Consider the following 15,948-nt stretch of genomic DNA (forward strand, 5'->3'; position numbering starts at 1 on the left):
CGGGGGTGCGAACCCGCGACCCTCAGATTACGAGTCGCACTGATTATGAATTGAAACAATTGTAGTAACACCGTTAAATGGAGCTTATTTTTGTTGCAACTCAAATTCAAATATAAAATAGTTGTTTCTTATTTCCAATATTTTTTTTCTGTTGAGTAAGGTTTATAAATCTTATTTACCATATCAATATTATATGCGTCTCTACTAATGGCGGGCTAGGCATGATTAGGGCGCTGGACCCACAATCAGAAGATCGCCGGTTCAAATCGCCATCTCATTATATCTGCTCGCCTTTTCATCCATTGGGGTGTTATAATATTACGGTCAATCCCACTCTTCGTTGGTAAAATAGTAGCCCACGAGTTGGCGCTGGGTGGTGATGACAAGTCATATAGTCTTTCAATACTAAATTAGAAACGGCTAATGCAGATAGTCCTCATATAGCGTTGTATGAAATTAAAAACAAAACAAACCAAACTACTGATGGCTCAACGGTAAAATTGAGGACTCGTACAACTGAAAACCAGGTTTTGATGCTGGTGTTTAGCACAACACAAATAGTCCATTGTGTAACTTTCTGCGTAACAGCAAACAAACTGTAATTAGTTTTTAGCGTGTGTATGTTTGTGGCTTTGCATGTGTCACCGTGCAAATAAACCTCACACACTCTCAGGAGTGATTGTAACATTTAAAATTTTTTTACTGATCCATACCCTTTTTGTAGCTGTTTCAGTTGTTGGTTAAAAACGTTACTAAAAGAATAATACAACGTAGCATGAATTAAAAATGTATCATTCTAAAGAATTTGTTCAAGAAAGTTTTGAACATTTTATTATAAACATGTTATAGCATAACTGTTTTTCCTTTACATGTTATTTAAGTTCACGGTATTACGGGTGTCGAAATAAGTTTTGTTCATGCAACGTAATCATGTGCTCTGTACGTTATTCTCCAGAACAAACTCGTTGTGGGTGGTTAACGTAATCATGTGCTCTGTACGTTATTCTCCAGAACAAACTCGCTGTGGGTGGTTAACGTAATCATGTGCTCTGTACGTTATTCTCCAGAACAAACTCGCTGTGGGTGGTTAACGTAATCATGTGTTCTGTACGTTATTTTCCAGAACAAAGTGGTTGTGGTGAACTTTTGTTTTTACAGTATTTTCAAATTGATAATTTTCTTTTAAAATGAAATAATTACAAGTCAATTTTCCTTTCTATAATGGCATTTTTATAACAACAAAAACATTTTAAAGTGTATTACCAAATACCCGAGTTATTTTATAAAACATGCAGCGTTTCACTACAGATAATTATAACAGAGGTTCTATTACATTATAGATAACACTGCACAACAATTTTAAAAAAAAATTTGCTTCCTGAAAAGTTTTTGCTTATTGTGACAGATACCTGCTGGATATGTACAAGTATAGCTTTGGTTTTGCTTCATCACGTGGGATATCTGAGAAATAGACAGTTAACTGTTTACCGGAAATAACATATTTAATTGCGTTTATGTTTCTATATTAAGTTCAACATAATTAAAAGTGTTTTGCTCCTGATTTTCGTTTGTATTCAATGTCCGGTGCATTACGTTGCAGTGTCCAACAGTAGTCAGCAAGCAGTGGCGGATTCTAGTTGCCCTGATATCGTTTATCCATTGTAGCAAAACTGAAGATTTCGATGAAACGGTACGTGATGGGCAAATTTGGATGTGATTTTCGTGATCAGCAGCCAAAAATCTATAAGAAACATTCAACAGTGTTCAAGAAGCAAAAACTTTGTTGTGCAGTGTAATTATTCATAACAGAACCAGTGTTTCACTTCAGACAGCCACTGTTATAACAAGTTCTATTTCACTACAAGTAATCACTATTTCAGTTCACATAATTCGTCACGGTATAAATTCGTGTTTCTCTTTTAGATAGTTGGATAATGATACTCTTAGTTCAGTTTTTCCAATTATTATAAAGACATCGACTTTAGTTTTTTACATTTTTTTGATTTATAAAGACAGACTTATTTCACTATATATGCATATTATAGTTTTTGTAATTTTTGTTCTACTGACGTATATCGAATTATTTTCCTGAACTTTTCCAATACGTACAAATTGCATACATATTCATTGTCTACTATTACCTAGAAAAAGTTTCTCACCGCCCCTAAAATAATTTAGTCAACTTTTCACTGGTGGTGAAGCTTACAGCAGATTTTGCGTTGGAAATTTATTGAAGTACTTCCATATCAGCTTCAGTCCAGTTTACCGAAGTACTGCGTAAACCAATCAAGCGTTGTTTCGACAAACCTCTCCACGCGCACATGTGCCACTTGAAAGGTGAAGGATTATGTGCTCTTCTACATCAACTTTTTTAAAGTAGGTGTATCGAATTGAACATTTCCATCTCCACTATTGTTTCTTTCGCGATCGCCGACATCATCTCTATGCTCATGTTAACGCGGGTTGAATCACGCCCTGTTAAAGAATACGTGGCACTTGTTTATTCATTTATTGGCTTTATTCAGCGCCCGCTGCGACACAAAATAATCAGGAAAGTAGATGGAGAGCTTAGAGCCTTAAACATGTAGTTAGTAATAAATATGTATCTGTATATGAGGCCCGGCGGATAGTAACAAGTTAAAGCAGGTTCTTGCATTCTAACGAAACCGAAACTCGTAAGCCTCATAAAATGCGAAAACAAATAATGTTTATCGTGGATTCTGCGCTGTTTAACTCTAATGGTTGATGAAATTCTAGTATTTCTGTTAATATGGTTATATTATGTGCATGTATACGTGGGCGTTTTAATGCTTTTTAATATTAATGTTAATAGTAACAGTTGTTGAACTAAGGATTTAATGTAATTTATAGTTAATTAAACCTTTTACTGCTACTATTTTCATTTGTGAATCATCAGTGTGAGAAAATAGTTATGTAATTCTAAGTGTACAAATTATGTTATTTTGTTAGAAGTAAATCCGTGTTGTTGCTGCTGCCTGATCGTTAGCCCTCTGCAGATCACGGGTTCGAAACTAGTCACCGAATTTACTCGCTTTCTGAGCGGCTGGAGCCTTGTAATGTTATGAACAAATCCACTATTTGTTGGTGAAGAGTAGCCCAAAGGTTAGTGGTGGGCAGTGTTGACTAGCTGTTTTTCCTCTAGTGTATCACTTCAAAGTTAAGGACGACTAGTATCCACGAAATAGGGTCGAAGACCGCCTGGAGGAGTCATTTGTTTTGAACACTCACACACTATACAGAAGTGTGTTGTCTTTCAGTAAGTTAGTCAGTCAGTCAGCAGACACTAAAATGGCGTCACATAAGGGATGCTTAATGTTGCAGTTTGTACTGCAAAATGTGCAAATGTGAAGAATTATGAAAAGAATTACTTGTTCTCTAGTCTACAACACAGCTTGACATATGAACTGTAAAAGCAAGAAATGAAAATGTTTGTTACTCTTAATTTTGGTTTTATTTACTCTTGAAACAGAATATTTTCGGAAACCATGCGGAAGTATGTATACACACAGCCTTCGAGTACTTTTGCACAAGTTCACACAAAAACAAACGTTTTATATTATTGGTTTTAAATTTTATATTCTTTTTTTCTATATTTTATATAGTTTAACTGTACAAATCCAGGATATTGAGGTATGAAACTAATGAAACGATTATGAGTTATCAATTGCGCTTTTAAATCAGTGTGTGTGTATTCTTATAGCGGAGTCACATTAGGCTATCTGCTGAATCCACCGAGTGGAATCGAACCCCTGATTTTAGCGTTGTAAATCCGTAATTAAAGTTGTTAAACTCGTATATTTCTGGAGATCTACATTTATTAGAGTCATTAAATATAAAATACAAAACGACGTTTTTCTGGCACAGTGAAAAATAAAATCTGTATTTTGTCCGACTAGTTTCTGAAACACTTGTTCTGATGTTATTCTAGGAATATTATATACATGCTGAGATATCTCTCTTTTGCCCGGAATGTGAATTTTAAAAAATGTGGTTATGTCCTCCTGGTACAGCGATAAGTCTACGGATTTACAACGCTAAAGTTAGGGGCTCGATTCCCCTCAGTGGACTCAGCAGATAGCCTGAGGTGGTTTTCCTATAAGAAAACACTCGTTTATCCAGAATATGAACTTTAAAAAATGTGGTTATGGATGCTGTGATAAATAACACAAAAACCCTAACTTTCGTAACGTATTAGTAAAGTATTCATTATTACCTCACCAGAAGTTGTGTATAAGTTTAAATAACTTGATATGTTTATATTTAAAACATTATATATACTGTGTGACGGTCGGGGTGACTTTGTACGAAGAGGTGCTTTCTGTTATCCGATTTCAACAAACTCATTTTAATGTCATTCCATAGTGTTTCACGAGTAGTTAAGAGACGGTCGTTGGCCGCAGAGGTGTCATAGGGCCAAAATTCAAAAGTCACAAGTCAAAGTAGAAAGTAGGTATAACGCAAGAAATGACTCTTCGTATCAGTTTTATAGTGGCTGTTGGAGTTTCTGTATTATTGCAATGGTTGCAGCCATTTTTATACACTGCATTTATCCATAGAGAGTGCCAACACATTATTTGAGACGTTCATATGCCTTCCCCTACATTTTATGCTGTTATAAAAAAAAAAAAAAAAAAAAGTTAATTTTGTGTATGTGTGTGAAAGAACGTGGCACCACCTCTGAATGTAGTTAACGTTAACTTATGTCAAAGATAATAAATGTTCAATAACAGCAATAATTGGGATGGAATATTTGTTAACACTCCTCCTCCATTAACATGTTCCTTGCCCTGAACTATTATCCCACAAACTTTGGGTCCCCCGCTGGTAGAAATTTACAACGCTAAAATCAGGGGTTCGATTCCCGTCTGTGGACTCAGCAGAAAGCTCAATGTGGCTTTGCTATAAGAAAACACACACACAAAGTTTGGTTGATATTGAGCCAGCGACCTTGGAGTAATTAGATAACAGACAAAAGACAGACACTTTTTTGCTCTTTAGAACTGCATTACATTGCGCAAACGTATTGTTTTGTACATTGTGTTTTAGAATCATAAACTTATCTCAACCCCATGGCCAGGTGGTTAAGGCGCTCGACTCGTAATCTGAGGGTCGCGGGTTCGAGTCCCCATCACAACAAACATGCTCGCCCTTTCAGCCGTGGGGGGACGTTATAACGTGACGGTCAATCTCACTATTCGTTGGTAAAAGAATAGCCCAAGAGTTTGCGGTGGGTTGTGATGACTAGCTGCCTTTCTTCTAGTCTTAAACTGGTAAATTAGGGACGGCAAGCGCAGATAGCCCTCGTGTAGCTTTGCGCGAAATTCAAAAACAAACAAACGCTCAGAAATATTTAACATTTCTGTCATACTGGTGGTAGACCCCAATTATAACTCAGTAGAGCCATGAGTATATTTAAAAAGGTTATTTAATTATAATACATTATAACATTTTAGATTGCATTTTATAAACCACGATGGCTAATTTCACATGTGAGTTGAGAGGTTTCTGAATTTTGTTAATTACATAGTTCATTATGGTTTAAATGCTTTTTTGTTGACACAACAGCTTGTGTATTCAGTGATAAAAGTTTTTGGTCGTTAAGGTTATTGTAAGTGATGGAAATATTATTTTGATTTTCACTGAATTTCATCCAGATACCTTGTGTTCGTGTCCTTTGTCTGGTCATAGAGGTTAACTTAGTATAGCATGTTGTGAATTTGGCAAACCTAATAATTTATTTCGTAGATCTCAAATATATCCATAAGGTACTCATACCTTTGTAAGATTCTTAGATCTTGTCACATGTATATACGTATTCTAAGTGAATCAGTTTCCAATACCGGTTGTAAGTCCATTTCCAAAAACATGAAAAAAATAGTTTGTTAAACTTAAGTAAAAAAAATGTTTGAAATAAAATAATTTCTATTTGTGTTTTTTCCATTTGCTGAAATATGCTTGTGAGTGTCTTTCATGTTATATTTTATTTTATTTGAAGAAATATAAATTTTATTCGTAATTTTCCGCGAGAAACAGTCGCGACTGAGATTGAAGCAATTTATTGGATACGAGCGATAGTCTGCTTCCATTTCCAACTAAACCAATATATATATGAAAAATTAATGCATATGGAAATTGGTTAAAGCTAATATCTGCCATATTTTGCCGTCTCGGAGCCTGGTCGTTGTGCACGAATGCCCAAATTTGACTTGGAGATTAATGGATGAGCAGCCAAATAGATGTTATTGCAGAGTTTCTTATCATTTACTCAGGCTGTCAGTTGAAACGTGTCTTGTTCTGGTAGGTAGCAAGCGGCTTTTCTTTTTTATGACATGATCAAAGTAAAATCACTTCGACCGAAACATTTAGAATATTTTATTCTATTAACCTGTGCGGAATATCAAAATGAACACTTTAGGTACTAGTGAGTTTTGAAGCTATGAAATCTACATATCCTTAGCTGGTTTTCTTCCACATCTTTAAATTCTTCCGCAATGAATAAGCTTTTAGCCAAGATCAAGAATAACTTTTTTGTTTGTTTTTGTTTTTATGCATTTTACATGTGTTAAATTTCGCGCAAAGCTAGACGAGGGCTATCTGTGCTAGTCGTCCCTAATTTAGCAGTGTAAGACTAGAGAGAAAGCAGCTAGTCATCACCACCCACTTTTGGGCTACTCTTACACCAACGAATAGTGGGATTGATCGTCACATTATAACGCCCCCGCGGCTGAAAGGACGAGCATATTTGCCGTGACGGGGATTCGAACCTGCAACTCTCGAATTACGAGTCGAGTGCCTTAACCACCTGGCAATTCCGGGCTTGAAGAACAAGTGCACTTCACAGCTTAAACTTATTAACTTACTGAAAGAAAATAATAATTACTTAATATCATCTGTGTATCTATATAGTGCACATTCTGTTTGGTTCATAATGAATGTTTTAGAAAATAACATAATGAGACACCGTGTTTTTTGTTTGTTATATACATTATTCGTTTATGATTGAGTTTGTTACTGTACACTAACCTTTACTTACAGTGGTGAAAAGTATTTATAGTAACTCCTTTAAAAAATCGTATCTTGCCTTTAGTTCAGGAAACGAACAGTAATTAGTAATTTTAGTAAAACGCAAATCAATACTTACACACATGCTGTCAAAAATTTAATACTCAATACTTAACCTTGTTTGTCTTGATTGGTGAAGACAGCGCCAACAAATGAAGTCAACTGTCCCGCTTGTTTTTTAAACATACAGTTAACAATTTTAGCAATTAAAGCAAATGTAAATTAAAAAAAGAAAGTTTTTTTCGTTTTTTAGATACTTATAACATAAAATCATCTTTTACTACTGTGAAATACGATGCAACGAATTTAACGTTTTTGTGTACATTACAAGAGAGACAGTTAAATCCTACTGCTTGATAAAAGTAGCTCTTGAGTTGGCGGAGGGTGGTTTTGAATAACTGCCTTTGCTCTTGTCTGTCCTTTGAAAATTAAGAAAGACTAGCGCAGATGCCTCTTCAGGGTACTTCCCCGAAAAAAACCTACAAATAACAAATATGTTTTATCAGTGGAACCTGTCGCTCCAACTAATACTTGTAACTATGACATCAAAAAACGTTTTATCCATCTATGTACGTAATAGCTTAAAATTTCGTCCTTAACAGACTTGTATTCGAAACCGAACGTAAAAATAGTTCTTGTTTTTATGACGCAATGACATCTTTACACCCTATGGGCCTGGCATGGCCAAGTGCGTAAGGCGTGCGACTCGTAATCTGAGGGTCGCGGGTTCGCGCCCGCGTCGCGCTAAACATACTCGCCCTCCCAGCCGTGGGGGTGTATAATGTGACGGTCAATCCCACTATTCGTTGGTAAAAGGGTAGCCCAAGAGTTGGCGGTGGGTGGTGATGACTAGCTGCCTTCCCTCTAGTCTTACACTGCTAAATTAGGGACGGCTAGCACAGATAGCCCTCGAGTAGCTTTGTGCGAAATTCCAAAACAAAACAAAACACCCCAATGTTTAGCGTAAAAATCACACCAGTATTTCATACATGTAATTTAGTCCATGTTAAATGTAGTTGTAATCGTAAGAAACACTGGTGTGATTTTTGCACTGTCTTCAGTTGACAGTGATCTTTTGTCCACCACTTAAGACCATAAAGTAGTAAGCATGATTTCACTAGCCTGCTTTTATTTATTCCATATATTCACATGCAACTGTTAATATTTTGTAACGATGCCATACAATTCATAACAATCTGCTAAATCGACCATTTGTGTTTTTTTTCTCTATGTAACGCTTCTCGGGGTAGAATAACTATCGCCATCTAGTAACACAAACTAGAATCGTTGAAAAACAAAAACAAACTTTTCGTGTTAAATAAACTCTTACAAATTCTAAATTAAACTATTGATTCTTGTTGTTTCTTCATTTTAAACTCAAAATAGTTAAATATTTATTAAATATTAAATTTCAGCAAGTAATGTGAAATCGATTATTCCAAGACATTGTAACTTATAAGAAGGTTTTTTTTTTAAATAGCTGAGTCATTCTTATGTTTGGTTTTCATGTATTACTTCATACATTTTTAAAAAAGGGTACTATTATCTGTTAATACATATCAAGTTAAATAACATTTGTTTAATTACTCAATACAGCACAAATGTATGATGGGCACAGTGTGATTTATTATGTTTACAAGAAGGCTTGAACTTGCTATTCTGAAAATGAAAAGATGCAACTGAAAAATGACTTAAGTTAGTTCTTCCACATTCACTCCAATGACAAGCATCTGCCACCTCCACAATTTTTACTAATTGGATGCTTAGATATTTAGAAGGCACTGGAGAAAGTGAGAAAACACTACTGCATTTGATGCCAGAAGTCTGTAGAGAATTGGTGTAAATTCTGTCAACATTGATGTGAACAAAGAAAGGTCCACTCAAGAAATTACATGGACAACTTTAGTAGTATTGTGTTTTAATACAACTTAAGAGTTTCAGTGGATGTTCTTGATCTTTTACTACAGAGCAGCATTAAAAATAAATACATTTTGGTGGTATGTGCTACTTTAACAAATGTCCAGATGTATATGCTGTTCCTAACCAAGAAGCAGAAACTTTAGCAAAGAAAGATGTTATTCAACTTATTTCAGAAGTTGTGTTGACTCTGGAACTTCATTGGATCATAAAGAAAAGCTTTTAATCAGTGTTGTTTGCAGAGGTATGTGAAATCCTTACAATCAGGAAGACCAAGAACACAGCCTTTCATCCTTCTTCTGGTGGAATGCTGGAGAAATAGAACAATACACTTTTAAGTAAGTTAGCCAGTAAAGCAGAACATCACTGAGCTTGTGATCAAGATCTTCCTTTTCTACTCATAAGGTATTGAACTACAATATGTTAAACTACAGGTAACTCACCAACATTGCTGTTACTGTTAGCAAACATCCAAAGGACTATCACTGAGCAGTGTATGCAGTGTAATTAATAGACATCACTGATGCCATACATGATTTTTTTTTTTGAGAAAGACTAATCAGTTGATTGGTCATGTTAAGATAAAAACTCACTAAGATGTAACTTCTGATAAGACTGGATTTTGTTATGTTATGGATAATGTCTACAAGAGAGAGAGGATAATCACCAGTGTTAGGTGATGTTGGAAACAGATCCTATTATGTCATCAAAGGAATCAATGGTGTGGTCTATATAATTCAATAGAACATGTGGTCTGAGCCAAAGCTTATCCTTGTTGATTATCCTTATATGTTTGAGAGAATGCCTAACTGGTTAGCTTAAAAAAAAAAAGTTTTGCCAGAGCTAAATCAACATTCTAAAGAATCTGAAAGTACTATAAAGATCACCACTTCTTATGTGTCACCAAAGGTAGAACCATCAGCAGATTCTCACAACCATCTATATGAAGTGAACTCTTTCAGTAGCTATGCATCAAATGATGACAAAAAAATCAGAAGTCATCCCATCTTTACATTTGCTTCACAAGCCAAAGTTAAGAAAATCACATAAAATTGGATGATTGAACAGTTTTGGTACAGTAAATAATCAAAATTTGAATTATATTTTGTTTCACTCATTTAATTAATAATTTAATTATTTTAAAGCATATATTTATGAATATTAATGTTGTTGATTGTCAAAAATTGCTTTATTGTTAATTATACAAGTTTAAGTTTTGTTTACCATTGTTTTCTTTGTGTAATGTGATTGTTCAAGGGACTTAAGACAATATGGAGTTGTGCTGTAGGCTGTATTTTTAATTAAGTCATTTGTGTTGTTATTTCACTTCAAGGGGGTTTAATGTTGTGATTAGTTTGTGGCTTTATGACTAGAATGTTCTTGAAAGTAAGGAAAAGTTTTGAATCATATAACAAACAAGGTAAGCTACAGGGTGTTTGGAAAGTCACTGTGCACTTATATAAATAACTGCACAGTGACTTTCCAAACACCCTGTAGAACAGATGGTTATATATTTGTAAGTCTGTTACAGATTATGATTAACTATTGAGTTAGGAAGCTTTTCAGTGAGTTTTTCCTGCTACTGTTAGCCAGTGAGGCATATCAATTCTGTTGGTGCTTGTAAGCAAAGTTTAACTGAGCTGTTTCATGGTGTGGAAGGAGGTGTGGCCTTTGAAGACATTTATGGTTTTAAAAGCCTTTTTCTCATAGATACCGTCTTATTGTTCTTGAGCTGCATTCTGCATTTGTAAGGGCATTAATCTTGTTCGACGATCGGCTGGTGTCTTGCCAGACAACCCTTTGAATCCTCCTGCTCAACATCGGTGAAATTTTCTTGGACCGACCACTTGAAATTCTCATTCCGTATCCCTCAGAGTCTTTTAAGAAATTTGCAACAGCAGTTTTACTATGCCCAATCTCACCAGCGATGGCACATTGAGAGAGACCTTGCTTTTGCAGCTCAACAGTTCTGCCACGTTCAAACTGTCAACTTTTTAGCCTTTGACATGTTTTTACCCAATGTAACACAGGAGATATCAGTGGGATATGTTGACAAATGACTAAATTTCATTACGTGTTTACTGATTAACACTTCATTTCCTAGTGTTCACATTTTCCCTATTAAATGCTAAAAAAGTTTATTTTTATTTTCCATTTTCTTATTTTCATCTTTTGAAGCTCTACTCAAATAAGTGGATGAGTCTAACAATGCAAAATGCATATTTTTTTCTTTATGTTCATTGGCCTTAAGATTTTTGCCAGCAGTGTATATATACATATTCTAGAAGAATGATTATTCTTTTATGTTAAACATCATAAAAAAAACCTTTGAAGGTTTAACCTTTTGATCTGAAAATGTGTACTTGTTTTTTTGGCATTGTATAATTTTGAACTTTACTAGAGACATCATAATAATGTTACACTTCTTAGGGTAATAATTTAATATTAAGACAGACTTGTTGATTGTGTTTCAGGCAGTAATTCGTCAGTGCATTGTGGGACTATTAGCAACTCTAAGCTTAAAAGATTTTCAGGATATTGAAGGTTAGTTCTTACAGTTTAGTTAAATTTACTCATTTTTTTCTGACAGGTTTAAAATTAAAATCTGTTATTCATAATACAACATAGTTACTAAATTTGGCACTTTAATGGATGAGAGCTCAGACAGAAATAATATCTTGTGAATTCATAAGTCATTTCTTAATGTATATGTTCTGTACTTACATGAATAACTGAAAATTTTCTTGTTTTTTTAAAGTGTGTGAAAGTCATTTGAATAACAAGCATTTATTATATATGAAGAACTTCGAGTCAACTCAGTGATTTTAATTACCCTGTGATAAAATGAACTATCATAATAATTAAAGTAGGTAACTGATCATTTTCTACCCTTTCATGTTTAGAGGATCTCAACAAAGCTGTGTGTTTTTACCTCTCTTGTGAGAACTTGTGGGATGACTCACTTCAGCAGGTAAGGTGCACCTTAAACATGTTACATTGTGCATTTCTTTTCTTGCACAGTCATTTCAGGGCATTACTGTAGTATTTGCCTTTTGCTTTTTTTTTTCCTCACCATCTCCATAATGATTTTCAATACTCTATATGTGTTTGTGTATACAATGTAAATAATTATGTCCTTGCCAGCCAATAAAGAGTTCAAGTTTTAGATAATTTGCCCTAGAATTTAAATTCTCCCTAATTTTGACTGCAAGACAAAAACTTATAAAAGGTTTGTCATTTTTTTCCTATTAAAATGAGTTTTTTAAATTATGTAGATGCAGTTGTTTATTGAAAAGAATATTGCAGTATTTATTTCATACTTGTGAAAACAAACCCATAGATATAACCATTCTTAAAATTCAGCAATAATCTTAAGTTCAGGTCTTGTTATGACAAAGCAGATGACTAATCTTAAAAAAGTAGTAAAAGTAGTATAAAAATTATTTGTGTGATGTAATATAATTACATGCATTAAACATTCTCTAAATTACAAAAACCAAAGAAAAACTTCATATTGTAGTTTTCCGGTATTTTTTGCCGAGGATTAAATGTTTATTGTTAATGATTATATATTGACAATTATGAATATTTTATTTTAAATCAACATTGTTATTGCATTGTTAATTTTGTGTTGATTCTAGTTTATATGTATTTAGCTTCTTTTAGGTGCAGTAGCACAAACTAAGTGTAATATGTACTTCGTTAATTTAAATTTCCTATCTTATTTTTAATGTCTTAGGGAGGCCACATCCCTCTGTTGTTCTGTATCATCGTAGGAATTATTTTGGTTGGTGGCTTCTGTCTGTGTTATTATATTGTATGGATTCTCTTTGAGTAAGTGCTTTTTAAAAATGCAAAATATGTCACATTTCTTCGCACGTTAATTTTAAGATATGTTAGTTTTGTTAGAGTTAGCAATTTAAGTTGTACAAAGATATCCAAGTTTTTATTGGAGTAAAATTTAACATAAACACAACTTGGTTGTTAGTTGATGTTAAGATTAATAACACCTTTTGTTGGTTAGCATGTTTTATAAATGCATACTATATATTATAAAATATAATGCTTTGAGTTTATTCAAATTACACCTAGAAATAGTTGTGTCAAATGCAAATAATTTTTCTCAAATGTGCAGTTTCTTGAAATTGTAATCTGTTGTGAAAATATCAAATTTTTTTGAAACCTGTTTACAAGACTTGAGTCTCACTGGTCTGGTAGAAAACCAGAAGTTGGTTAATGGAACTTCAGAAGTTCGTTGATTGTATTGGAAATGCTCTTTACAATAAAAACTACTAAAACAATTTAATACAGAATGATTAAGATAGCATTTATTAATATGTATTAAAATTATCACAGAAATAGAAACATTGGAGACATTTAATGACTGTGTTCCTATAGTTGATGTACATATGTCGTAAACTGTTTCATTTTTCAAGTTAAGTATTTTTGCAGATTAATAGAGTACATTTTAATTTATAAATTAGAATTTTTCACTCTGAAAATATATAACAAAACTATATTTTAAGAAGTATTTTCTCTGTAATAAATTGTTTTTGTGTTACCTTTGGTCAATTATTTGAATTCCAGAAATATTTATGAGTGTGATATAAATTGTATTCATTTTCTTGGTATAGAAATGTTATTAAAAATTTTAATCAGAAGGTAAATATTTTTTTTTACAATGAATAGGAAATGAAATTAATCAGTTTGGCATTCTTTTCACCAAATAAGATATACATATTATGTATTTAAGTATTTTCCAATTAGAGTATGTTAAAGGTAAGAGTTATTAAATATCAGAGTTGTGTATAGTGTTAATGGTTCCTTTATATTACATTACTTTAGACCTGAGTTGTCTCCAGAATAAGCCTATAGTTAAACTTAGGTCACAGACAAATTTAGATAATTGAGCTAACCATAGGTGACTATTTGTTTGTATAGTATTATATCAGTGGCATACAAACTTGTAATGTAACATTTTAACAGATTTTCTGTCTAACAAACAGTTTCAATCCTTATTTATGACAATAATAAGTTTGCATTGAAAGGTTTTATTTTAACATTTTTATTGTTATTTAACCATTGTTATCTATTAATCATGTTTTGTTTCTTTAAATAACAACAGTATTTAGCATTAAAGGGTCTTTTGTCTAGCAGTATTTAGTTTTAAAACAGTTTCTTGTTATAAAAGCAGTACCTAATGTTAACATATCTGCTTTAAAACAGCATCTAGGATTAGTTATATCTATATCTTGTGACAGGCTCTAGTGCTAACAACTCCTGCAGCTAATATCTAAGGTTATTTAATGTTCACAAATCCTTCTTGGACAGTGTTTTGAAGCACAGAAGTCCTTATAGTTTAGAAATAGTTAGTGTTAAAATATATCTTTTCTCATGTTTTAACAGTTGTTATGTTTATCAGTTTTATTTATTGGTAGCAGTTCGTATGTCTTATCACAACATTTGGCACTCATTGAGTTTCTCTCTAACAATGTCTAGTATTAAAAGATTTATCAAGAGGTCTGTTGAATAAGAGCATCTTGTGTTTATTACATCTTCTATTTAATAATTTGATCCATGATGTTAACAAACATTTTAACTAAAGACACTATATATCGTGTTAACAGTTTATCATTTATCAACTCTCTAATACATTGGTAAAAGATCTTCAGTTTCATAACATTGTTTAATGTCAGAATTAATGTTGTTTTATCCAATAAAAGTACATATTGTTAACAAGTCTCCTTTCTAAAAGCAGTATTCTCTATCGATAGCCTGCACACATGTGACACAGCTATTGCTCAAAATCAGGAGGTATCAGAATGTTAATCAGGAGATTGGACTTCAGATCAGGAGGTTCTTTTTTTATCATTTTGTTTTCAGCACAAAGTGCAATAATTTAGAGGTGTTTGTATATACTTTGCTGTTACTTCACCAAATCCTAGCCCTATAATGCTTAACTAATGCCTCTTTTCTCCTGTTTTTAAATAAACAAAGAAATTGAGTGCATGAAATTTCACCTGTCACATGTCAACATACATATCACAATATAAAAACATCTATATTTTTTTATTTAAAGAAAACACATTCTCGTCAGAACACCTGAAGATAATAAAATTCAGATTCAAAAATAAAATATGTAAAAAACATTTACAAAATCAACAAAATAAGGAATAAGGAAAGTTAATGAGTGAGAGAAGACAGTGATAAAAGGCAATAGGTTCAGAATTAAAAGTAATAATTTGTTATTTCACTTTCTGATTTATCTATACAAAATTAAATATGCTTATTTGCAAATAATCAACTTCAATGTTTTCACTTTCATCTTATAAATCTCATTGAGTATTGAAGAGATGCTGCTAGATGGAAAGTTAATTGATGATGTTGGCATAAGATGTGCTCATGGTTTATGACAGACACATTTTGCAGTAATGGAATTGCTAATAGTGGTGATGTTTGTTAGTTATTGTCAGCATTAGATATGATGGAGAAATAGAACATTCTTGATGAAATCTAAAGTAAAATAACAGCTATGTACAAAAGGGGATGAGATAATAATTGCACAAGTACATGTTTTTTATTTTAAATGGGAGGTTTTGATTATAAACAGAAAGTTACGAGGGGCCCTCTGAACACTGAATTTTTTTGTTCCGTCAGGACTATCACGTACAAATAGGTCTATTGCCTAATGTTATCTCAGGCCTTCTGCCTTTAGCAGCACACTTTAGTAATAACACTTACTGTATTAAAAAACAGTTTTTGTATCTAACAAATTTGTGTTATTCCAACAGGGTACTTGCCTCCCCTCACAAGATTAGCTATTCTTGTTCAGTACTGCTCTCTGTATGATAATTTTTTCTTTATGCATTTCACAAGCCTTTCTCTCCCTGTTAGAAATACTTTATTTCAACAAGTCTCATATGTAAAGTTTTGTGCATCATCTTATAA

At 33.1% G+C, this 15,948-nt stretch overlaps 1 protein-coding gene across 1 annotated transcript in view; it reads left to right on the forward strand.

Moving 5' to 3' along the window:
• LOC143232434 (uncharacterized) overlaps positions 1 to 15,948 on the forward strand; it is a gene marked incomplete at its 5' end in the record, with an annotated part of 167,779 nt that overhangs the window by 138,225 nt on the left and 13,606 nt on the right. Inside the window, 3 exons of the mRNA XM_076467892.1 lie at positions 11,475 to 11,544; positions 11,904 to 11,971; positions 12,740 to 12,834. Of these exons, the coding sequence (XP_076324007.1) occupies positions 11,475 to 11,544; positions 11,904 to 11,971; positions 12,740 to 12,834 (233 nt within the window). The remainder of the gene's footprint in view (positions 1 to 11,474; positions 11,545 to 11,903; positions 11,972 to 12,739; positions 12,835 to 15,948) is intronic.

This window comes from Tachypleus tridentatus, chromosome 1 (assembly GCF_004210375.1).
Source record: "Tachypleus tridentatus isolate NWPU-2018 chromosome 1, ASM421037v1, whole genome shotgun sequence".
Lineage (NCBI taxonomy): Eukaryota > Metazoa > Arthropoda > Merostomata > Xiphosura > Limulidae > Tachypleus > Tachypleus tridentatus.